The sequence below is a fragment of the Papio anubis genome, chromosome 4, assembly GCF_008728515.1.
Source record: "Papio anubis isolate 15944 chromosome 4, Panubis1.0, whole genome shotgun sequence".
NCBI lineage: Eukaryota > Metazoa > Chordata > Mammalia > Primates > Cercopithecidae > Papio > Papio anubis.
Window position 1 is genome coordinate 94,911,820 of NC_044979.1, and position 26,534 is coordinate 94,938,353.

The 26,534-nt window shown below is 42.2% G+C and overlaps 1 protein-coding gene across 8 annotated transcripts in view; it reads right to left on the reverse strand.

Moving 5' to 3' along the window:
- OSBPL3 (oxysterol binding protein like 3) overlaps positions 1-26,534 on the reverse strand; it is a 183,923-nt gene that overhangs the window by 91,920 nt on the left and 65,469 nt on the right. For all 8 annotated transcript variants that reach the window (XR_002521013.2, XM_003896187.5, XM_003896185.5 and 5 more), the window contains one exon: positions 3,514-3,758. Coding sequence is in view for 7 of the 8 variants with exons in the window: in XM_003896187.5 (XP_003896236.2) it covers positions 3,514-3,609 (96 nt within the window). In the remaining variant the exon portion in view is untranslated. The remainder of the gene's footprint in view (positions 1-3,513; positions 3,759-26,534) is intronic.

A 26,534-nucleotide genomic window follows, 5' to 3' on the forward strand; every position in this document is an offset into this window, starting at 1 on the left:
TCAAGGTCACCTGGCAATACTGGATGAGAATTTAAGTAAAAATGACTTTAAAAAACCATGTCTTCCAGCTAAGATGGTGTTTTAAGTTCATGCATTTAGTGCCCCTTCCCTATTGCCACTCTCCAAATACGGCAAAAACATACAAAATGCCACCCTCACTCCAAATATGGCAAAAATATACAAAATGCCACCCTTACTCCAAATATGGCAAAAATATACAAAGTTATAAACACGTAGGGCTCTTTTTTGTCTGTGCGATAAAAAACAAGATTAAATATTTCCAAAGAAAATGTGGTACATATACTTATGCAGTGGACTACTATTCAGCCTTAAAAAAGAAAGAAATCTTGTCATTTGCAATCACATGGATGAACCCGGAGGACATTATGCTAAGTGAAATAAACCAAGCACAGAAAGAAAAATACTGCATGATTTCACTTACATGTGGAATCTAAAAAAGTCAAACTTACAGAAACAGATAGAATGGTAAGTTCTGGGGATCTAATGTAACACCATGGCAACTATAGTTAATAATACTGCATTATTTACTTGAAACTGGCTATAAGAGTAGATCTTAAATGTTCTTACCACACATACACACAAAAATAACTATGGGGGGGTGATGGGTATGTTAATTAGCTTGATAATGGGTAATCACTTCCGAATGCGTACATGTATCAAAACATCACATTATACACCATAAATATATACAACTTTCTTTGTCATTTATTACCTCAACAAACCTGAAAAAAAAGAATAATGTGGCAAAAAAAGATTAAGTATCTCCATGGATCAGAACCAAACAGAAATGTAAAGTATACTGTAGACAGAGGTGTCCATTAGCCTGTTTCTGTGGGCTAATGGGGTGAAAAATGTCATCAGGAAAAGGCTGGGACTTGAGCCAGGCTCGCTGCTGGAAATCTGAAACTGTGGAGGGGGAAGCCCCCACACCACAATGAAAGAGAGCTTTAAAAATCTGCTTGCCCAGGGAGAGGTGAGGAGGGAGACATAGCCTCACAGCCAGGCACTGGGCTATGCTGTCTGGGGCTTGGTGCTGGGTCCCAGGTATTCCATCATCATCATGGATCAGCAGGCCCTTGCTGCAAATATTAGACTTGACTCTGCACTGGGGTCCTGAGAGGTGGAAAGTTGGCAATAGCAAATCCCTAGATGGGTCAGGGTGAGCGCAGAGAAAGAATACATGGGAAGCAATCTCTAGATGAAGCTCTAAGCTGCAATTCCAAAGCACATGAGAAAAATTAGCACTAAGAAAAATGACCAATAAAATCAACATCAGATGTATCCCCTTAAGATGAAAGGAAGAGAGCAATTTGAAAATGACTTTAAACTAGTGTTTGAAATACAAGTAGGTATTTGCACAGATTATCTTTAGTTATATTTCTTATTCCTCTAATTAAATTTCTTACTATGTAAATCTTGAAGTTTTAAGTGTTTAACTGGTACTCTTCAGTGACGTGACTGGAAACACAGTGTCATCCTTATATTTAGCAACCGACAGACCATCGGAGATGGCTGTGTGCCCTAAGGGAGGAGAGCTTCAAAGGTTCCTGCACCTCTGTAGCACCTTTAAAGACTGAAGCACAATCTTGGGCCAGTTTGCGAAGGCAGAGTGGGTATGGGGGGCCAAAGTGGACCACATGGATGGAAACACTAAGCATACCCTGGGACAGAACACCTTTTTTCGACAGAAGGATGAGAAAGCAGATGGACTAAGAAAATGACCTCTGGAAATAAAACACGGGCTTTATAACCACAGGCTGAAGTTGAAATAAACTTATTAAATTCTCCACCTTCTCTGCCACAGAGGAAATAGAAGTGTCTCCATTTATAAAGCCACATTATATGCATATTAAAGCAGGAGACCCTAAATATAAAAGATGACCATTTGATGAATGACTGACTGATTGACCAAGCATTCCAAGTCAGAAAAAAGTTGAGGCATGAAGCACATTCCTCTTACCCTTTATGATGTAACTTCCAAAAAAGCTTTGTGAAAACCCAGTCAATTCCAAATAACACACTGAAAACAGTTTCCGTAGTATTTGATCTGAGAATTTCATTGTACTGTTCCAATTCCTATGGTGTAATCACCACCTGCTACTTAAAGGAATCATGTTCTCCCCCTTTATCAAAGAAGGACATAACAATCCCTGGGTGTAAGGAAGATGGCACAGGTAGGGGATATACCACATGCTGTTTTAACCCCAACCAGAGTTTTGGCTTAGGGAGAAAAATACTCCTGTGGAAAGCTGACAAAGAGGACAAGCACAGTGAACCTCATGAAACAGAACTCCAGGGAGCCATGATGCATTAGCCAATGACTAATTTTAGTCTTTCCTTTTTTTTTTTTTAGTCCCAGAAGGAACTGATGACAGTGCTGACAAAATTCTCCTTCTTAACCCCTCAGGGGAGATCCTGGAAGGCTTCCCAAATGTCAGACCTGTGGCAAAATCTAATTTTCCTGGCATCACAGATTCATGGGTGGCAAAGCTCCTTATCCCAGGCAACGCTCAGTCTGAGAGACCCCAAATGTGTAGATGTGACTGAGGTGGGAGTTATTTAATTGCTGCTTCCAATTCTGGAACCAAAGACTCTGGGTGATTTCTCAGGCCAGCACTTCCCATGAGGAAAAGGAAATGCCAACAGAGCCAGCAGGTGCTGAAAAGGCTCACAGACCACTTTGGTCATAAATTCAGCTTTCTGACAGCTCATTCTCTCACTACCTAACTGCTGGGGGAAGAATTATAATGATTAATGTGCATTTACTGCCACTGATCTAAAACCAGCAAATTCTGCCAACAAAGATTCATTAGAAAGGAAACCAAGAAACAATATATAATTACCCGACAGTTATTTAGGAGTTAATTATTCAGTCCTTTGTTTCAATTCTTTCTTCCTCCTACTTAATTCCTTTGGACAATTTTTCTGTAGATTATGTTCCCTCATCCATTACAGATATTAAAGCAAGTGAGACTCAAAGCTACTAGCAGGGCAATCTGTGGTTACAAGCTGCCACAAAAGGTGTGATGAAGGGAAGAAAGTTGGGGTGGATATTTTAATTACTTGAAAAATGATGGATGGTTTTTTTGTTTTGCTTAGCAGGATATAAAGCAAAGTGTGGGCTCTGAAGCCAAACAGACTGAGCTTTGGTTCTTTCTTTGCTCCTTACTAGCTGTGTGTCCTTGGGCAAGTAACCTGGTCAGTCTGAGTCAGCTTCCTCATGGGGAAAATGGAGATGTTAATATCTACACTGGAGGACAGTTGCAAGAATTAAACAAAATTATATGAAGAACCAAATGCAGTTCTTCCCACCTGGTAGGCACACATTATTAAAATTATACAGAATTTACTCTCCTCACACAGTCAAGAGATAACCAAAAGTAAATGCTCTTAAACTGAGAAGTAGGATTTCCCAAGTAAATGTGTGCATTTTAACCAGCAAACTTGATGGCTTATATTTGCATATTAAAATTTGCATGAGTTAAACTTTACCTGTCGACTTCCTTGCTTGGAAGAGCAGCTACTTGTGCTCCTTGAAGGTGACACCAACTTTTGGGACACACCAAGGTTCTTCTCATCACTCATCATGGACAGCAAGTCACCTGGCCTCAAGACAGTCAAAATGCCATCAGATGATAAGGGAGCCGAGAGTATGGAAGTCCCCAGTGGCAGGTGGTTTAGCTCTTATCCAAAGTGTTTAAAAAACATTTCGGGTGACCCAAAGGAAACCCTAAAACCTAAAAAAGAGAAATTAGAAAGAAGGTCAGAGGCATCAGATATCATCTCTAATTTGCCACAAATTGTCTGCAAGTGGCTTAAACATACTACAGATTACAGAGTCATGATGTTTAGCTATAGCAGGGGCCAAGAAGGAAAAGAAGTTTTACACCATTCTCTTGTTCGGAATTTTGTATAGGTGGTTTTTCATGTAGCTTTGCAATATGGCAGGCTTAAGAACATCGATATAGAAATTTGAGTCCAGACACATACAAAATCAGTACTATAAAAAATCTTAAAACACAGTAAGACACCAGTTCACACCCACTGTGATAGCTATAATAATAATTTTTTTAATGGGAAATAACTAGTGTTGGAAAGAGTGCGGAGAAATTGGAACCCTCAGACATTGCTGGTGGAAATGTAAAATGGCATAGCCATGGTGGAAAACAGTTTGGTAGCTGTTCTATTTCTCAAAAATTTAAACACAGAATTATCATATGATCCAGTAATTCCAATCCTAGGTATAGATCCAAAAGAAGTGAAAACAGGTGCTCAAAAAGTTGTAGACCCATGTTCATAGCAATGTTATTCATGATAGTCAAAGGTGGAAAGAACCCAAATGTCCATCAACTGATGAATGGATAAACAAAATCTGGTATATACGTACAATGGAATATTATTCAGATATTAAAAGGAATAAAGTACTGATACATGCTATAACATCAATGAACCTTGACAACATTAGGCTAAGTCAAATAACCCAGACACAAAAAAAACAAACATTGTATGTTTCCATATGAAATATCCAAAGTTGGCAAATCCATAGAGACAGAAGGCCAGAATTAGTGGTTACTAGGAGGAGAGTAGGGCGATTGCTTAAGGGCTACAGAGTTTCTTTTTGGTGTGATAAGAATGTTCTGGAACTAGGCCAGGCTCAGGGGCTTATGCCTGTAATCCCAACGCTTTGGGAGGCTGAGGTGGGCGGATTACCTGAGGTCAGGATTTCGAAATCAGCCTGGCCAACATGGCGAAACTCTGTCTCTATTAAAAATACAAAAATTAGCCAGGCATGGTAGTGGGTGCCTATAATCCCAGCTACTCAGGAGGCTGAGGTAGGAGAATCGCTTGAACCTGGGTGGGTGGAGGCTGCAGTGAGCGAAAATCACGCCACTCCACTCCAGCCTGGGTGACAGAGGAACTCCTGACTCAAAAGAAAAAGAAAAAAAGAAGAAGAAAGTTCTGGAACCAGCTAGCAGTGATGGGTACAACACGGTGAATGTACTAAATGTCACTAAATTGTACATTTGAAGATGGTTAAAAATGTGAATTTTATGTATATTTTATCACAACTTTTTAAAAGTTCTTCCTGGTTTTTTGGGAGTGGGGTAGAGGATTTGTTCTCCCAAAGGTTTTTGGAAAAATCTTTAAAAACTACAACATGATATGACAAATAACCGTGGAGGGTAAAGTAGAATTTTCCATATCATCTATGAGCATATTTAAAGAAAAGGGATGATCATTCATTGAGTATATACAAATTACTGCCCAGCACTATAGTAAGGATTCCCACAAGCATTGTCTCATTTAATCAACAGCCTGATGGAAGTGGAGTATCATCACTATTTTATGGAGAAGAAAACTGAGTCTCTAAGAGGTTAGGGAACTTGCCCAATCACATAGCTGCCAAGAGGCTTAATTAGTTTTTCCCAGCCCCTTAACTACGTTGCTGGAAATGAGCACATCCCTCCCTGGTGACCAGGTCTGAGGATAACAGCTGTTGCTCCATCTCTGAGACCTAAGAGACCTGGGGAGCTGGACTAAAAAGAATCAGGAGGGAGGTATCAAGCTCTGAAGAGGCAAAAATCTCATTCCCTCCTATAGCACAGTATCCATTTCCAAGATGGCACAGTGTCTGTGATGGGGAAGGAGACTGAGAAGGGTGGTGGGGGGCGGGGTGGGGGGGCGCCCTCTACAAGCACTCAGCTGGACTGCCACCTGCAGCTCTTTGGGAGTCTTGCCCTGATGGAGGGGTTTCTAGTTCTCAAAGAGGAGAAATGTGGGCCTAGAATCACTGGCTTCTCCCACAGCCCTGGGTTAAGAGTAACTAACATGTTTGGTTTTGGCTTCAGAAAACCAGGACTTTATTTAACACACTAAGTTCAAGTAAATTCTACAGCTTTCCTAAGCATGTTAACATTAAAAAAAAAAAAAAAAAATCCAACCCATTCCGTTATTAATGTTCACATGGTCTAATTATAAAAAGAAGAGTATCATATATTTGTCTAGGAACCTGCTAGTTAACTATGATATCAAACTTGGCTAATTATCATATACTCTTTCCTATGCCTTCATTAACACTTAGTTCTTTAAAAATAAAAAAGAGTATGTTAAAGCAATAAGCTAAAATCAAAACAATGAAAAGAAATACAAAATCTCAGAAAATGAAATTAAGGTGCCCAGAGCCATAGAGCTCAATTCCCATGTTACTTTTAGATAACTCCCAAAATCTCTTTATTCATTTAGTATTGGATCCAATAATAAGTAAGACTAAAAGCAAACCAGCACCAGCCTCTTCATAAAATTAGCCTTACTTGTGGGGGCATGACTAGGTGTACCTGAAGTTAGAAGCAAATGCAGTCTAAAAAGTACCAAGAGAGTACTATAAAGATATATTAATAGTTTGTGGAAAAGCAGTGTTGGCTGTTGCTGTTTGAGAAAGAGAAAAAAAATTAAAAACGTGATGGGAGCCCCATGATGAAGTATGTGTCTGTGCTTGGGGAGGGGAGGGGGCAGCCGCTCCCTGCTGCTATGGCAACAGATTCCACAGTAGATTAGGAATAGTAGCGGAGGGTTTGTGTGTGTGTGTACAAGCTTTGTTTTTGTTTTTTCTTTAAGGCTGAGGTTCTGTTAAACGAGAGTCTGGGATGAGAGGGATGTGTGTGCAATGTAAAGGGAGAGAAACGTGGGCAATAAATGAAAGTCACAGGAATTCTACAACGGCCAAAGCAGAAACACCACAACCCTCTCCTAGAGGCAGCTGATACCGAGTCATCTTTATCTCTTTGTCCTGCAGAATTTTACCTGGGAGGCAACAGCCAGGGCTTACTAGGCCAAATCCAATAGTTATCAAAGTTGGCACTTAGAGCTAAGGGCTCTGCCAGCATGACCCCCTGGTGATCCTTACCCCTGTCTCCTTTCCCCTTCTGGGAAAGAAAGAGAGGGGACCCGCAGCCCCTCCCATGCCCCGCCCCAGGGTGGAGTCTGGGATTGTTGCCCAGGGAAATACATCTATTTCATCCCCCAGAACCTTCCTGCCTAGCCTCATCAGGAATTTGGTTAAAGCCACCAAAAGCAGCCTAAAAAGTAAAAGAAGTCAAATTCCAAGAGAAGGATATATAGTCACATACCATATCATAGGGTTTCAGTCAGTGACAGCCCACATATACGCTGGTGGTCCCATAAGATTATAATTCCCTGTACTTTCTCTATGTTTATTACACAAGTCCTTAGATTGTATTACTGCTGCCTGCAGTATTCAGGACAGTATCACGCTGTACAGGTTTGTAGCCTGGAAGCAGTAAGCCGTACCACATAGCCCAGGTGTGTAGCAGGCTCTGCTATCCAGGTTTGCTAGGTATACTCTATGATGTTCCCACAACAAAGATGAAATTGCCTGTCACATTTCTCACAGTGTTTCCTACCATAAGCAATGCATGACTCTACTTAAAACAGGGAAGAATAAAGAAAGAAGGCAGCAGTAGCCCAAGACTAAAGTATCCCAGGTGCCAAGATGGTCACTTGGATGGAGGCAACTACTGTGTCCACTCTAGGGGATACCACAGGGATGGGCTGGGGTCACCAGAGAGGAGGCCTTGGCAGGATGGTGCATATGAAAGACCCCTGAGTGCTTTCACTCCCCCCGGGAGACCCTTCCATGGAAAACCTCTAATTCAAAGGGTTTATGGGTTTGAACAATATATGATAATTTCCCTGCTCACAGACTGTGAATAATTTAAGGGCAAACATTTATTTCCACTTTATTTTGTATTGAGAAATAACAGATATACTAAAGGGCACAAATCTTAAGTGCACATACAGAATGTTATGCTTGCAAATACTCAAATCACCATCAGCTGGATAAAAAAAAAAAAAACAGAACATTTACAGCCTGCCAAGAAGGCTTCTTGGTCCCCTGGAGCTGATCTTTTTGCAGACTGCTGTCCCTGAGTAAATCTCTCCTGCAAGTACTTGTCAACATGCCTTAAGGATGGAGAGTTAGGACTTCCTCAGCTTACAGGAACAGGTTTTATGGCTACTTTGGTACATTCTGCCTAATGTCAGTATTTGATGTGTGACAGAATTCAGTCTGGGATCTGCTTTTGTTTCAACAACCTACCTGGTGGTGAGGTTGAGGAGGAGAGAACTTATGGCCCTCCCCTTCATCTAAATCACAGAGGCCACCAAATCCAACAGGTGTCAAATACCAGATGCACTTGGGTCAGTTCAAAAATGCCCTGTTTGTGCCTCTGAGATGAGCTTCATCGTCTCTCACCACTGACACCCACCTTTGAGAAGCCGATGGGTCAGGACTGTGTGAAACACTAGTGTTTTGGTGAAAAGTCAAATGGACATATGACATGCAAACATAAGCTGTCCTGGGGCTTCCATTAGGAAAAGAGAACTCTGTTTTCTACCCAGAATGGGGAAGAATAAATGACCAATGTACTGTCAAGTATTTTGGCAACAAAGGCTGATTTTAAGACTCATGTTAGTAGGTTTGACTTAGAAAAGATGACACAATTTGGGAAAAGACGTAAAGGTGACATTACATACAATATACGTGCGCTGGAAGGAGTCAGACCTAGGTTTGAATTGGTTTTCCTTATTACAAACTCTGTACACCTTGACAAATGTATTAAGCTCTCTGATTTCTATTTTTTCCTGTATAAAATGAGGAATAATAATAGCCACCTCAGAAAATTAGAAGGATTTGGCCACATGCAGTGGCTCACGCCTATAATCACAGCAATTTAGGAGATGGACGCGACTGGATTACTTGAGGTCAGGAGTTCAAGACCAGCCTGGCCAACATGGTAAAACCCCATCTCTACTAAAAATACCAAAATTAGCAGAGCATGGTGGTGCATGCCTGTAGTCTCAGCTACTCAGGAGGCTGAGGCAGGAGAACTGCTTGAACCTGGGAGGCAGAGGTTGCAGTGAACTGAGATTGCAACACTGCACTCCAGCCTGAGAGGGAGAGAGGGAAAGGAGGGAAGGGTGGAAGGAAGGGAGGGTGGAAGGAAGGGAGGGAGGGAAGGAGAGAAGGAAGGAAAATTAGAAGGATTAAATAAGAAAACGAGGATACAATGTCTGGCTTTAGAATAGAATAGACACTCAACAGATGTAAAGGCTCATTGCCTCCTCTCTCCTGGCTTCCTGAAAGTGGCAGGTGCAGCACAAGATAAGAAGCTCTACCCCTCCTTCAACTACAAACAAACAAAGATGACAGAATCTTAAAACGTGTGTCCTTCAACATATTAACATCTCCCAAAATCCGTAACGCGAGTGTGAACAGACTAGTGTTAAATCATTAAAGCAGTGTGCTTACTTTGGAAGAAGACATAAATGCAGAAAGATAAAAGCCACAGAATTCATCACCACTAGCTCTCCAAAAAAGCAATATTATCTGGTAGATTGCAAAGAGGGGCATATAACACAGCTACTTATTAATCCATTAGGCCTGGGGGTCTGCACTCAGACACTTGGCCACGTTTTGCTTGAGAAACAGATTTTGCTTCCATAGTTGGAAACGACTTTCACGAAGGCCAGATGGCATGTAATTCCAAATAGTTTGCAATTTCCCAGTAAAATATATAAAGAAATTATGTCCTGAATTAATACTAGGAATTTTTAAAGTGAGATATCTATTTCTGGTCTTCAGTAAAATAAAATTATTCAAATCCTAGATATGCATCTTTTTACAAATGGTACCCTCTGAAACATCCTGATTTCAAAAATGTTACATGGTCAAAAGCAGGGCTTTGGTTACTTGGCTTTAAGCACAACAGACCAGAGATTCAGCATCAGAAGTTTCTGGAAGCAGGTTCTAATCACAACAACTTCAGATACCAATTGGTGATCCTGGACCTCTAAAGTGCTGTCCATGTGTCCGAACTATCTGAACCGCTGGTCTGATCCAAGGGCACCAATACCTGACTGTTTCTGGGAGATGAGTACTAAGGCTCAGTGTCCACACAAGTCACTTCCTTAAAGTCAAACATTCCTCCACAAACCTTTTTTTTTTTTTTTATTTTGGTATCTTATTCTGACTTTTGGCAAGACAGGAGTCAAGAGGCCTAAAGACTCAAATGCTTACTCTGGCACATTCAAATAGAGTATCCATTTCTATTCCCTGCTCCATCCATGGCCTTCACAATCTACTTCTTCAGGGGAGATCAGATTGCTCAGAGCCCAATCCAGCAAATGAAATGCACCTGGATGCATATTTGAAGTGTGCAGCTTCCATGAGACAAAAAGCTGGATAATGGTATCTGGCTGTCAGTTTACGCTGGAAACATTTATTTGTCATCACTGAGTAAACAAAACAACAAGCGCTATAACATCAGTCATTAGACACAATTATGGAGCCTAACAATGAATTCTAGCCCAACCTCTGGCTTAAACAAAGCAAGAACTCCTTCTATAACACAGCGAGATCATCACTGCTTGACCACTTTCTGTGACAGAAACAAGGCACTCCATTTCATTCTTTCTTTTTCAATCTATTCTAGACAGTTTGTCATTATTTAGAGCTGAAATAATGACTCACTATAATTTCACACACTGCTCCTAGATTTGCCCTTGGTAACTACATAGAACAAGACAGAACATTTTTTTAACCATAACCTACCATCCCCACATCCCACCCAGCAAATCTTTTCTTCTCTTGACTAAACAGCCTCATTGTCATCATCATCCATTTCTAATGGGACAAGGATCAAGAACCCTTGGGATCCCAGATGTTCAACTCTGATCACCCTTCAATTTGTGCTTCTCTCACAATGATGCCCAGATTTAAAGACAAGCTCCAGGTGTGGTCTGGACAGAGCAGAAGAGAAGGCAATGACAACCTTCCTGGCCTCAACCACACTGCAACTGTTAATACTGCTGGATTTGCCTTAGCTTTAGGGGAACCTGCATCTCTTTCCAGCTCTCAGTGTTCTTACTGGGACTGTTAGGTCATAGGGATTTCTGAGAAGTTGGGCTTCCTTCTTTCTGAAGTCGACTCCTCTACTTCCTTTAACTAAAATTCAGGACTTGACTGTTCTATTATTATTACCAACATTATAATCATTACTAAATTATCTCATATTAATTTTGACCCATGTCAAGATATTTCTGGAGACCAATGGTCATTGGCTGACTTCTTTGTCATGGCATACATAGATTGCACAGGCATATGAATCCTATACTCACCCAAGTAAATTATACTTGGAGATTTACTAACAAGAAGAGCACCAAGGACATGGAGGTCTCTGCAGCCTGACATTAATTTGTTTGTTAATTAGCATTTCTGCATACGAATTTGCCAACCCACTGTAAATACCCATAACTGTACAATCACCTACAATTTCTCAAAGTGTCCAGATCCACCTTTTTCAAAGTCTTCTGGATCTTACTTACAATGCAGATTTTGCTCCATTTTAGATGAGTTGAACCAGAATGTCTATCTAGGGACGGGCCTGATAATCTCCATGTTTAACACATACCCTGGGTGTTTTTTGCTTACATTAAAGTTTGAGAACATAACTGACTTAGCCTGTAGCTTTCAACCCATCTTATTTGACTCCGAGCCAATCCTTCTATTTGTGTACATGTGATGTGGTAGAGGGTAGGAAGCTAAAACCCTCTTTTATTATCATCATCGTAGTCCTGTGGTTTTTAAAGAGTGGTCCTCAGACTTGCAGCATCAGTATCACCTGGGACCTTGTTAGGAATGCAAAATCTCCGACCCTACCACAGACCTACAAAATCAGGAACTGAGAGTGGGACCCAGGGATCTGTTTTTCACAAGTTCTCCAGGTGACCTGAATGCACAAGTCCAAGAACCACTGCCACAGGCTAATATTACATCCACGGCATAGAATGTTTAGGCCTCTGGTATACAGAAGGTCCTCGAGTAATGTTGCTTTATTTAACTTTGTTATTTAGAAGTTTGGTGATGTTTTTTGTGACCAGAAATATGCCACAGGAAATATGCTATTGTTTTTATCAATTAGCCTATGGTAAAATTAGCTTCATATATATTGTTTCACTTGAAGTCACAGTTTCCAAGAACTTATCAATGAAGATACATGAGGACTTACTGTAAATCTGTCAGTGATTGGAGTAGACCCTGAGTTCTTTTCTGACAAAAATTTTGTCCCACTGCTTAGCTACTCCTTAATCAAGGGATAGCAAGTACCAGATACATGTGCTTCCAGTCTCCACTGCCACACTTCGTCATCATGGCAAAATTCCTCAAACAGCTCTCCAGAAAACTAAAAGACAGAGCTGGCCAGCCGGGCATGGTGGCTCATGCCTGTAATCCCAGTACTTTGGGAGGCCAAGGTAGGTATATCGCTTGAGCTCACGAGTTCAATACCAGTCTGGGCAACATGGTGAAACCCCCGTCTTTACAAAAAGTAGTAGGTTGGTGTGAAAGTAAGTGCGGATTTTGCCATTGGCACCAACCTAATACAAAAATTAGCTGGGCATGCTTGTATACATCTGTAGTACCAGCTACTGGGGAGGCTGAAGTGGGAGGATGACTTGAAGCGGAGGAAGCGGAGGTTGCAGTGAGCCGAGATTTTGCCACTGCACTGCATTCCAGCCTGGGCGACAGAGTCGGATCTTGTCTCAAAAAAAAAAAAAAAGAGAGAGAGAGATGGCCAGGTGCAGTGGCTCATGCCTGTAATCCCAGCGCTTTGGGAGGCTAAGGTGGGCGGATCACGAGGTCAGGAGTTCAAGACAGCCTGGCCAACATGGAGAAACCCCGTCTCTACTAAAAATATAAAAATTAGCTGGGTGTGGTGGCAGGCTCCTATAATCCCAGCTACTTGGGAGGCTGAGGCAGGAGAACTGCTTGAACCCAGGAGGTGGAGGTTGCAGTGAGCCATGATGGCGCCACTGTACTCCAGCCTGGGTGACAGAGCAAGACTACATCTAGGAAAAAAAAGAAAAAAAAAAAGAGAGAGAGAGAGAGACCGAGTTGGTAAGACAGATCTATCCTGCTAAGATGCATTGCCTTATCCTGATTAAGAGCCATGATTTCACAGGACATTAGCTGCAATCTGGTCATCAAAATCAACACATATGGACCTGTCCTTGATCCTCAACACAAAACACCCATGCACCAGGTTCTTGCCAAACATTATAACTTTGAACTCTGTACTGTCCAGACTGTATCATTCAGTGGATCACACTCGGAGTGCATACTAAAATTATGTGAGAAACTTTTAAAAATGCTAATAAACAGACCCTATCCTAGGTCTATTATGTTGAAATTTCTGGTGGGGCCAGGCTTTGGTATTCCTAAACCTCCACAGGTATTTCTGGTGTAGGACCAGGGTTGACAAGGTGCTTCTGGGCTGTGAGCCACCATTAAATGATCCAAAAAGACAAGACAGTGTGTGCACCAAGCTCAAGCCATATCATCTGATAATGGAACTACCCTATTCTGATCTCTAAGAACTGCTTTCCCTGCATTGTCTTCTAGGAGTATGCCCGTACAATGAGATGATTGCTGCCAATAAATAAATAACCAACCCACTGTATGATACTAGAAAATTTTGTAAAGCAGTATAATAAAGACTAAAAGCTGTGGACTCTAACTGCCCAGGTTCAAGGCCAGCCTTACTAAGTTGCTTTAGGTTAAGCTTTTAGTCTCTCTAGATCTCAATTTTTCATTTGCAAAATGGGAATAATCAAAGGATCTCCCTGAAAGGGGTTGTTGAGGTGATTAGATGAGCTAATCCATATAAGACCATTTAGCAGAAGGCAATCACGTTGCTGTAAGTTAGGTAGTGTAGGATGTACTGGTCACCATCCTGCACAACATCACAATGGGTATTTTACTCTTTTAATCAGAAAAATGCGAAGGATACATACAAATATCCATATTACTATCATCCAAAATTAATAGGTCTCCACACATACATACTCACCATTTTTCTGAGTTTTCTTAAACTTAACTTCTTTCTGCAGCTGGCTTATTTTCACTGAAAATTATTGCACACACAAAAACACACGTTCTATTCCACTCCTGCAACATAATTATGCCTTGAACTTACTCGTTCAGATGTTTCTGACTCTCTCCTATTAAAAATGGTGATGCAATGAACAACTTGTATCTTCTCCCCGTGAGGCTGTGATGGTAATTTTCTAAAGCAAGTGGAACTGCTGCATCTTAAGGTAGGACTAGTTTTAGTTTTACTGGATATTCCAAATTGCTATTCAAAATGGTCACACCAACTAACACTGTACAGAGGCTTCTTTTTTTAAAAGTCTCTTCTATGGTCATTTACAAGAGAAAAGAAAAAATAATAATAATAAAGAAAGGACTCTCGAATTCCACGCCTAAACGACTGGCTTATTCTTGGCTTTCAGAGACTGTGAACGGAGCACGTCCCTCTTTGTCTGAGGCACTAGGATGGACAGAGGGTCAAATTGATGGCTCACCACTGATAATCCTCAGTAGCAAGAGATGAGTATTTCTCTGTGCTTGGCTTCCCTCTATCATCACTGTGCTCCAATTCTCTCAACTACGGATGGTTTCCATGTGCAGTGTATTATTGGAGGCCACTTCAAAAACTCTGTGGAATATGACAATGTGTAAATAAATTACCTTTTTTTCTTAAGTTAGAAAGTAAGATAAGGTGCTGTTGGGCTGTTGGCAAGATGTTCTGGTAGTGGTGGTTTTCTCATTGGCAAAAACCGCAATGACTTGTGTACCAACCTAATACTTGGCTTCCAACACTAAGATGCCTTCCATTTCATCTTCTGGGTGAGCCCTATGGCTCCCAGCCTCAACTTGACAGTTCCTATGGCCACAAATGTCCTTCGAACAAGTGAAAAATGAGGAAAGAGTAGACACAAATAATAGCCTCTAGCTCACAGAATCAGAAAGCCACATATCAAAGATACTTGCCAGTGAAGAAAGGAAGAGATCAAGAGAGACCCAAGTGGCCATTGTTGCTTACTACTAGCCTTTTGAAGTTCATCGATGGACAATTCAAAGCTGGTAGGATTCTTGGGAGAGGGCACTTGCAGGCAGATTGGGAGAAGGAGGGAAAGATAATTTCCAAATGATTTTTATGCAAATGTAATACCAGAAGAAATGCTATTGACTCAGATCTTGGTTTTCTACCTTGTTCACAAGAGCATCACCAAACAGATATGTTTATGAGTATCTCAAGTGGACTTTTCAGAAGTCTGACATCCTCCCTAAAAAAAGACAGATGTTTGCTACACATCCACCCGTGTCTGCCAACACATCCACCCCTGTGTCTGCCAACACTCAATACGTGAATGCCCAGGGCTTTGCTCCAATGCTGAGTCCCTCCTCCTGTTCACATGGGCCTCACTACTGGCACATATCCCCTGACCCCTGACCACAGATGTCACTCAGGACAGTGGGTTTTGCTGTAGGGTTGACTTCATCAGGCTGTGTCCTCCCCACTGGCTACCATGTTCTCACCAATTTTTTTTTTTTTTTTGAGACAGAGTCTCACTCTGTCACCCAGGCTGGAGTGCAGAGGTGAGATCTCAGCTCACTGCAACCTCTGCCTCCTAGGTTCAAGCAATTCTCATGCCTCAGCCTCCCGAGTAGCTGGGATTGCAGGTAGGTGTCACCACAGCTGGCTGATTTTTGTATTTTTAGTAGAGATGGGGTTTCACCATGTTGGCCAGGCTAGTCTCAAACTCCTGACCTCAAGTGATCCATCCACCTCAGTCTCCCAGAGTGCTGGGATTACAGGTGTGAGTCACTGCACCTGGCCACTGGATGTTTTCTTAACAGCATGACAAGGAAGACTTACTCCCTCTTCCTATCAAAGAGAATAATTTTGGAGGGGAGAAGTGGGACAGAAAAAGTACAGTTGAAATGTTAAAATGTAACTGTCAACTCTTTTAGTTGTGGTATATGTAGTCAGCCCTCAGTATCTGCAGGTTTCACATCTGTGGCTTTAGCCAACCACAGAGCAACAGTATTCCAGCAATAATAATCCAACAATGAAAATATACAGATTTTAAGACAATACAGTATAGCAACTATTTACATAGCATTTACACTGTGTTAGGTATTGTAAGTAATCTAGAAATGATTTAAATATACAGGAGGATGTGCACAGGTTATGTGCAAATACTTTGCCATTTTATATCAGGAACTTGAACATCCATGAATTTTGGTATTTGCGGCGATCACAGAACCAGTACCCCACAGATACCAGGGGACAGCTATATATACAACAGAATATTATTCAGCCATAAAAAACTAAAGAAATCTTACAATGGGCAATAACACAGATGACTCTGGAAGACATTACACTCGGTGAAATGAGCCAGTCACAGAAGAACAAATACTGCATGATTCCACTTATATGAGATATTTAAAACAATCAAATTCATAGAAACAGAAAGGAGAATGGTGGCTGTCAGGGGCTGGGGGGAAGGGAGAATGCCAGTAATTGTTTAATGGATACAGTTTCAGTTAAGTGTTCTGATCATAATAAACGTGTGTGTGTGTGTGTGTGTGTGTGTGTGTGTGTGTAAAGTTAAGAGGAACTAGAACAGTGTACTGCCAGGCTCATAATCAAGAGTGTTGCACAACCATGCTGGAATAATGCCTGCAGGACTGGTATCAGGAGCAAGCCAAGGCTTGCAAACAGCAGTGGTGAAAACTAAAGGGCTTTGTGGACACATAGCCAGAGCCAGATGCACAAATAGAAGATAAGCTTCTGGGTGTGGAAACTCTCTTCACAAAGCATCCGAGGCCAACAGGATTGCTCCAATCCCACTTGTTTTCCATCTTTTTTCTTAAAGGAGAAGTACTAACAGGAAAGAATAGAATAACCAGAGAGAAGACAAACTTGAAACCCAAGACAGAGAAGAGATAGGAAATGTGCACCCAGCTCTGCTAAATGGGTTCTGGATACCAATTTAGCCCAAACAGATGAAGGAACTGAATGACTTCAGTCTTCATGGGACTTGACAGTAAGCTATGCCGGATGAGGGAGAGTGAGATAGGTATCGGAAAATGAAAATTGGGTAGATCCTGTGAAGATTATTAGAAACAGAAAGGAAATTTCAGAAAAGTCTAGACCAATTGTTATCAACCCTGGCTGCAAACTAGTGAAGAGCTTTTACAAAATACTGCTGCCCAGGCCCCAGCCCAGAGTCCGTGACTGAGGCGGAATAAGCTCCTTAGGACATTCTCACAGGCGTCCAGGGCTAAGAGTCATGACTCCATACTGATGAGTATGGGCTCCAAAACTACTCTCTTTGATAGGAAGAAGGCATAAGTCTTCCTTGCCATGCTGTTAAGAAAACATCCAGTGGCCAGGTACGGTGGCTCATGCCTGTAATCTCAGCACTTTGGGAGGCCGAGGTGAGCGGATCACTTGAGGTCAGGAGTGCAAGACCAGCGTGGCCAACATGGTTGAAATCCTGTCTCTACTAAAAATACAAAAGTTAGCCAAGCGTGGTGGCAGGGACCTGTAATCCCAGCTATTGGGAGGCCGAGGCAGGAGAACTGCTTGAACCTGGGAGGCGGATGTTGCCGTGAGCCAAGATTGCGCCACTGTACTCTAGCCTGGGTCAGAGTCTACCTCAAAAAAAAGAGAAATCACCCAGAGTCACAGCACCATGATCTCCTGGTGAACCAGAAGTAGTAACAGGAAACTGATATAAAGAGGCCTCCCTGCTGTTCTCATCTGCATAGTGAGTCATTCTGGGCTCAGCAGGCACCATCATGGAGCAGGTGGGAGGTTCCATCACTGGGGGCCTAGGCATCATTGGCATATGACCTCCCATGGCAGCCTCATTCCAGGAGCAGGTCCCACTGTCATCATCCCAGGAGGAGGAGAACCCATCATTGACATCACGAGAGGGCCCCTTATAGGAGGTGCTGGCATCATACCAGGGCAAAGAGGAGCAGGGAGACTTGGGGGAAGGTGGGATCATTGCCCCTGCTGGAGAGGGGCAGAGAATGGAGTAGGAGGAAACTTTCCTTGTTGAAGTGCAGCCATGTTTCGTCCATCAGGCTCTGAGCCTACTCTTCCACCCCATTCTGACAGCAGTCTTTCATATTCTCTTTGTAGATACCACTGTAGAATATCTTTTTCACAGATGAAGAGTCATGAGTGAGGTATTTATTGCAGTAGTCACAAGCATACATGGGCATGTTGCTCTCCAGGCCACTGACCACTCTGTTCCTACCACAGTGTCTTGACACATTCATCTGTTGATGGGCATTTAGGATGTTTCCACATCTTGGCTATCATCAACAGTGCTTCTGTGAACATAGGAGTGCTGATACTTCTTATCTTTAAAGTGTTGCTTACTGGCTCCTCTTTTCCTCTCCCAGTTCCACGGGCACTCACCAAAGTTTGGTCCCCCATCCACTTCTCTCTGTGCACTTGAGCTCTTGATCACCTTACAGGCCCCCGACTTTAGTAAAGTCTCTACACGGCTCCCTATCCCCACTCCAGTCCCCAGCCTGGTGTTGGCCCTGGATTCATCACTGGAACAGCAAGCTTATGCTCATTACTCCCTCATGCTGATATTAACATCTGCCACTGGCTTTCCTGACTCTGATTAAGACACCCACACTCTACTAATCCAACCAAACTCCCTCTCCCAGAGCACCCAGTAGTGTAGATTCTATCTCTCCCTGACACTGACCTCATCACCCCTCAATGTGTTTTATATTCTTCTATTCTCAAAACAACTGATCCATTTTAGACCACCATTAGGCCCCGCAGTTGACTCCACATTTTCTCTCCCAGCACTTCAATCCCTATATTCACTCCCTAGTTCAATTTATCTCCAGGCTCTCCTCTGCTCCAAATTCCCAATGCCTACAGGCTTAAGTAAAATAGCAAGGCCTGGCAGGCAAAACCCTCCACTATACAGTTGCATTTTACTGGCTTTGGATTCTGGCTCTACCTCTCACTCACTCTGTAGCTAAATGTCTGAGTTGCTTCGTCATGCAAAAGCAGGCATGAATAACTGTACTAACCTCACAGGGTTTTGTGAAGACTTACTAAAATAATGCATGTAAAACACTCAGTACAGTCCTTGCCAGACATCACTCAGTTACACTTTGGCTGTTATTACTCAAACTTCATCTCTAACAACTCACATATACAAACCCTGCATTCTGTACTCTCTCTTCGTCCTAGTGAGTCCTTCTTCACGGAGCACCCTCCTAACTCACTTTCTCTCTTCTGTCTGTGGCAAAGTCCTCCATCTTCTGAAGATCACTTTCAGCACTGCCTTCTCCATGAAGCCTTTTCTCAACCTCTCTTCCACTCCAAATGGGTTTGTTTCCTCTTGGACTCTGCTTTACTTTTGTGCTACCTGAAAGTATTAGTCACGTTTCCTGTACCCTGACTCACTCTTCATATCCTGACTGCTAGATGTTGGGTCTACATCTCACTTGAGGACTGCATTTTATTCACATTTCTACAGTCTGTGGAAAAGTAACTTACAAAGACTGGCAGCAATCTTTGCTGAGCCAGGGAAAGAGTTCTCTGTGTGAGCACATTTATTTATTCCCATAGGAGCCTTCTGTCTTTACTGTTCACTGGAATCACTTGGGATTACTTATGTATCTCAGAATATTTTAGCTATTCCTTCCTTGTGAGATCTCCTTGCCAGTTTAAGTCTTTGGCCACAAGAGACATCATTTCTCTCTTTTCTCTGACTTGTTTCAGATATTTCTAGTATCATAGAGATGTTATGCCCAAGGCATCCTTCTTTGGTGATTTCAATTCCTGATTCCTGCCACTTTCCATCACTGGCTAATGCCTCTTTGTCGGCTCAGAAAGAAACCCAGAGCTATCAATCTCTGCATTATCTTTTCAGTCTTCTTAAAAATTAAATAATCGGAAAAACAAGTCAAGAGTTTATCAGAAGTTAGCAGAATGAAACATCCAGTGGGTGATTATCTGATTGAATCTCCTTTTTATCAGCACATGTGGTATTCATTCTAAAGTTTCAGTTTCTGAGAAGAGAGCGCCCTCCATAGACTCCATCTGGCCATCCATAATACTGATCCTATTACAATCTTTCTTCCCTACCATGCCCCCTTACCCAGGGATTCATCATTAAGGTCTAGATTTCTCAAAAACTGCTTTACAGTAAAACATCCCCTTCTAAAATCATATTCTAGTCATGAGAACCATGCTAACCATGGTGAGACAGATCCAGTGATGTTATCTATATTCAAGTTTTAGTGTTTCAAGTTTATTTTGCTTCATTCTCATAGGCTGCGCAATGGCAAAGAGCTGCAGGTATTATAACCAACCAGTTGCCCAGGCTTTTTAAAAAGGAAATTACTGACGTTCTCCTCCTGTTATTGGTCTTCTTATCTTTGCTCTGCCTATTGTTCTCCAGCCCATCAAGTTTTTGTTGTTGTTGTTTTTTGAGACACAGTGTCGCTATCGCCCACGCTGGAGTGCAATGGCACGATCTTGGCTCACTGCAAGCTCCGCCTCCCAGGTTCACGCCATTCTCCTGCCCCAGCCTCCCAAGTAGCTGGGTCTACAGGCGCCCGCCACTACGCCCGGCTAATTTTTTGTATTTTTAGTAGAGACAGGGTTTCACTGTGTTAGCCAGGATGGTCTCCATCTCCTGACCTTGTGATCCGCTTGCCTCAGCCTCCTAAAGTGCTGGGATTATAGGCGTGAGCCACCACACCTGGCCAGCCAATCAAGTTTTGACATTTTTCCTTCCCATCAAATTTCAGTTCAACTCTCTTAAACGGGTTAGCAAATCTCTTGCCAAACACACTTGTCCTCAAAAGATGGCAAGAGCCTGCTCCACAAACCAAACTCTGCTTGTCAACACTATCTGTGCTGTAGTTACACGTATACTTTCCACGTCCTCTTCAAGCTCATGGTCTACCTTTCCCCGAAAGGTAGAGATATCACACATCCCCCTCAAGTTCTTTACTTTCCTACCATGACTTCATAGAACTCATAATACATTTGAGGTTTCTTTTGACATTTAGTGTATTTTTACCAATGAACAGGGGTGATAACTGATAAGATCTGATATTTTGGCAAGTTAGCATGCATGCCATGGCTTATCATCCAGCAATATCCACTCTCTCCTTCTTTAATAATAGAACTCTCGAGTTTTAGTTTGGTTCATGGGCATCTAATAAGAGGCTTACACTTCTAGCATTCTTTGCAGCTTGGTGGGGGCTTGTGACTAAGGGCTGCCAATGAGATGTGAGCAGAGCTGTTTGTCTTCCAGGTCATGATCCTAAAAGAGATGCACATGTTCCCTGCCCTTTCCCCATTCCTGAGGGCTGTGAGGTGCTGATAGCTGGACCCAGAAATGAAAGCCACTAGTTGAAGACCGTAGTGTCACCATGCCAGCTAAGGAATAACAATATCTGAACAGTTACATGAGACAGAAATAAACTTTAATCTTGTTAAAGTCACTTAATTTTTGGATCTCTCAGTTACACAGGTATAGTACAAATAACGTTGGCCCTAAGAAGCTGGCATGCCTTAAAATTAGGAACCTTAGGTCACCTCTGTATGTCTTCACAGAAAGCTGCCAATCACCTCTGTCCTGGCCAGCTTTCTGTGCCAGAAACAGGAACCTCTGGCAATAAGAATCCTTTTCATTGTTTGACAAAATAAGGAAAGCTACTACTTTCTTTTTCTTTTTCTTTTTTAAGACGGAGTCTCCCTTTGGTCGCCCAGGCTGGAGCGCAGTGGTGCGATCTCAGCTCACTGCAACCTCCACCTCCCGGGTTCAAGCAATTCTTCTGCCTCAGCCTCCTGAGTAGCCGGGATTACAGGCGCATGCCACCATGCCTGGCTAACTTTTGTACTTTTTAGTAGAGACAGGGTTTCGCCATGTCAGTCAGGCTGGTCTCAAACTCTTGACTTCAGGTGATCCACCTGCCTCGGCCTCCCAAAGTGCTGAGACTACAGGTGTGAGCCATCACACTCAGCCAAAAGCTACTATTTTCGATTTGAAGGTGTATATTATCCTGGCCTAAAATAATCTCAAATTCTCAAAATAGGATAGACGGTAAAGATCCAATCCTCAAATAATTTTCACCTTCTCCAGCAAGCCAGCCCCTTTCATGTTGCATTTGTCACCCATGTGGTCCCAAGAGTCACTACAGATCAGGATGAATCAATGTTCTGAATGGAGAGAGATAAGTCCATAGGTCCTATGACAACTCCTCCATTCCTGAATGGAGAAATCAGAAATGGGCTGAGTTTTCCTCCTCCTTCTGTAGTTTAGTTACTCTTACGTGTCCTTCCACACCTTACAAGGAAGAAATACTTATGAGTAAATGTGGGCTAATAAAGGAAGCTACAAGTGGAAAAACAGGTAGCCAAAAGAAGACAGGCACACTGATGAAAACTCAATTCAGTATACATCCTATAAAGTAACTACTATGTGTCCACTGCTGTGCTAACCCTTCAGTGACGGAAACTAAGTGAAAGAAGCTTAATCCAAGGAGGAAAACCACTGTGATCAGAGCGAGAAGATGTCACAAATGAAATACGCCAGAATACACCCCACGGTGGGCCATCTGGTAGGTGCTGTGGGCAGTCACAAGGGAAGAGCTCGGTGGGGCTGTAGTTGTAAGAAAAAGCTTGGGAAGAGGTGGCCTGCAGGGAGCCATGAAGATGTGGCTAGGGCTTGACTAGGTAGAGAGAAGCATGGAGGACAAAGCTGTGAGCTGGGCAGGGAGGGGCACCTCCTACAACATTTCTCAACCCCAACCCTGGCTGCATGACAGGATCACCCTGGGAAGCTTCTACAAAATCCCAAAGCCTGGTGCCATTTCATACCAACTGGTCCAGATATTGGGGATGAGGCCAGGGCAAGGGCATCCTGAGATGCTCCCAGGTGATTTGGATAAACAGCAAGAGTTGAGCCACTGCTCTAACATAATCTTGCATCCAGAAATGACAGATTAACTCCACAGAACTGCCTTCTTTAATTTTGGTATTTAATTTTGTTTGAGCATCTTATGCCAGGCCTATGTCTGCTGCATCCAATTTATACCAAATTGAAATGCAAAGCAGGATGTGACTTAGCAGTTTAAAGGGTAAGAAAAGATAGCACCACCCAAGAACTTAAAATAACATCTGGTGGTTTGAATTTTATCAGTGGGTGTTGTTACGCTCCCTTAACTGACAACTGCTTGCGGAAGCTTGGTAGAGTTTTAACAATTGGCAACCACAGACAGCATTTCATTACTTATCTAAAAAGACTATCAATTGAGTTACTATGAAATGTGAATGTGAAGTTTTAAAACTTCCCTATTTCCTATAAAAATCTACTTATCATCTTTTCAGAAATGTAAACAGCCAGCTAACAATGCGTAATGCTCTATAAGTGCTAACTGAACACTCTCAAATAACGAGAAACAAAATACCCTAGTGGGTCATGTATCAGATGTACACACTTCAAGTTTGTTTGTCCACTTAACTAAAAATAACCCTGGGACTGAGAATTTAAGCTTAAACCAAATTCTATAAATCTAAGTCCCCAAGATATATTTTGGAGGTATCCTTCCAAAACTGCAGGGGCAATAATAAGCAATTTCTTGTAAGAGAATCACTAATTTAGGGAACGTAGGTGGGGAGAAAAAGGGATACAGGAAGTTTTACTCACTTCTAGGGGAAAGAAAGATTACTGCAAAAAATTTAACCTGAGACACTTTTAAACTAGTACAAACTGGTAAAAAGAGAGACATAAAAGGAAAAGGCAGAGAAAACAGGTTTTAAAAAGGTGGGGTGGTTACTGGTAGACTAGAGCTAAAAAGGCAAGAAAAATCTAAAAGCACCTCTGTTCCCAGTGCTAACAATGGCATGGCTATTTTATTCTCTTCAGTAGAGTGTATAGACTAAAAGCAATTTGAAGACTCTGTCCCATTCTTGTTTTTGTTTTTTCTTAATTGACACGGCAGGTGGCACGTTATTTGTTTATCAAATTGATAACCTGTGTTCCCTCTCCTTCACACTAGCTGCCAGAAGAATTTTACTAAACTTATTTTATCTCAGAAGTAAGAAAACATTCTCAAGTATCCATTTATCAAACTTTAAAAATTTGTGGAAAGATGGATCTTAATTATTTAGGAGTTTACATCTAGTGAGAATGTTACCAAAAAATAATAGTTCACAGGAATTACAAATAAGAAAATGTAAGTCAAAATGTGGGATATAAGTAATGTGTTAAAACTCTAAGCTGGCTTCCATCAAATTAATTTTAAAAATCAAATCCAGCAACCAGGGCCCTGATCTTCCTTGCATATTCCCCTATGTTGCAGATTCACTGCAGACATCCATTGATTGAGGGAGTTTAGCACATTAAGGGCATTCTAATAAACCACTCTGTGCTTACCGTTTTTCATCAAAGAACTCCGAGTACTATGCAAAAGGCAACTCTCCCATCCTCACACCCAAAGACAGAACAGCCCCAGCACAGAACAATGACCATCATAGCTCCCGAAAATGAGAAGCACCCAGTCTCCAGACCCAAGGCAGACGTCAAGGCTTATTTATGGCTTACAGCAAGCTGATGCCAGTTCTGATTCATTACTGGGTGTGGAAGATGTATTTTTCAAAATGACCACACCAATGTACATCCCATCCCACATGCTCCTCTAACAAAGTGACAGTGACACTTCTTCATCAACAGGTGGCTTCTATATTCCCATCCTTCCAATTTGAGTGGCTTCTAATTATGGCAGAAATGATGCTACGTGACTTCTGAGGTTGCATTAGAAATGGCAATGTAACTTACGCTTGTTCTGTTGTCTCAGGGTGTTGCCCTTCCACTCAGCCACCATGATGTGAGTAAGCTCAAGATAGAAAGTAGAGGTAGGCCGGGCGTGGTGGCTCAAGCCTGTAATCCCAGCACTTTGGGAGGCCGAGACGGGTGGATCACGAGGTCAGGAGATGGAGACCATCCTGGCTAACACGGTGAAACCCCATCTCTACTAAAAAATACAAAAAACTAGCCGGGCGAGGTGGCGGGCGCCTGTAGTCCCAGCTACTCGGGAGGCTGAGGCAGGAGAATGGCGTGAACCCGGGAGGCGGAGCTTGCAGTGAGCCGAGATCCGGCCACTGCACTCCAGCCTGGGCGACAGAGTGAGACTCCGTCTCAAAAAAAAAAAAGAAAGTAGAGGTAACAAGGGAGAAGAGACAAGAGCCCAACTCTTAAGGCTGGAATGAACCCCGCAGGATCATGGAAAGAAAAGATCAGCACGCAGACCAGAGCCAGCCATTGGACAGCACAGCCAGTATTGGACAGCATCAGGTTCTACCAGCCAGTAGCATCTACTAGCCGGTAGAACTTGATGCTGTCCAATATTGTAGCTTCCAGCCACTTGCCCCAGTGAGTGCATGAAATGTGGCCAGTGCAACTAAGAAACTAAATTTTAAATTTTATTTCAAATTATTGAAATTTGCATAGCCACAGATGACTGGCATCTACCATACTAGAGAGCCCAGTTTTAGGCCATACCATTCTAAACCACCTATCTTCTCCCCTTTTTCTGTAGCACAAAATGGGCAAACTTAGACACATTTCTGCCTCCTGAAATCTTCCAGGAGTGTCCTGCTCACCTCCTCTAAAAAAGTCAATGGCTGGTGTACATCTGAGTCACCACAAAGTATGATGGCCAAAACTTAAGTGTATGAAATCACATCTGGGTAATTTTCTTTCCCATTTCCTCTATTGTCTGGATAAAATGAAACAAAGGATGAAACAGGCTATTGGTTTTCTACGTGAGATCAGCAAGGTTTTTTAGTAAAAAGCCCAGTGTAAACTTACAGGTACTTCAAACTGTGTCACTACAAGAGATGAGCTGCCCTACAGGACCAGACCCTCCAGCTTATACAGCTTCAAATGGAAATCGTTTAGCAATGGCTCATAAGGACTGCTCAGTATCAAGACAGCAGACTGTCAGGCAAGGCAAAAGACCATACTTCATAACCAAAAAAGTTATCAGTTAAAAAAAATCAGATGCCAATTTTTTTAGTAGATGAAATTATTTACCACTTTCTACTATCTTCAGATGGCAACCAAACTCTACCATCAGCCAGACAGGTGCCTTTCCACAGTGGGCAGGCAGACAGAATGAGAAATCTTTTAAGAGGGTTCCCACACAATTTACAAAGTCTGTAAACAGCTCCACAAAGCTGCCCAATAGCTCTCATTTGACCTGCTGGAAAGTTGTTAATCAGTCAAACAAAGGAGAAACTCACCAAGAAAACAGCTGATTCTCCAACATGTAAGTTTTTCCATAATCTGGCCACTGATTTACCAACTCGAACTTACTTCAGCCACTACCCAATAGAGTTCTATCATTTCAGGCAAAGTCTTTAAAGTTCCCCTGTGGAAAGTAGGCATTCTCATAAATTGCTAGTAGACTAGAAATGTGAGCAACCTCTTTAGAAGACAGTTTGGCAATAGAAAAGTTGTCTTTCAAAAATAAAGGCAACAGATGATTCCAAACATAACAATCCTCAAACATGAAATATTTC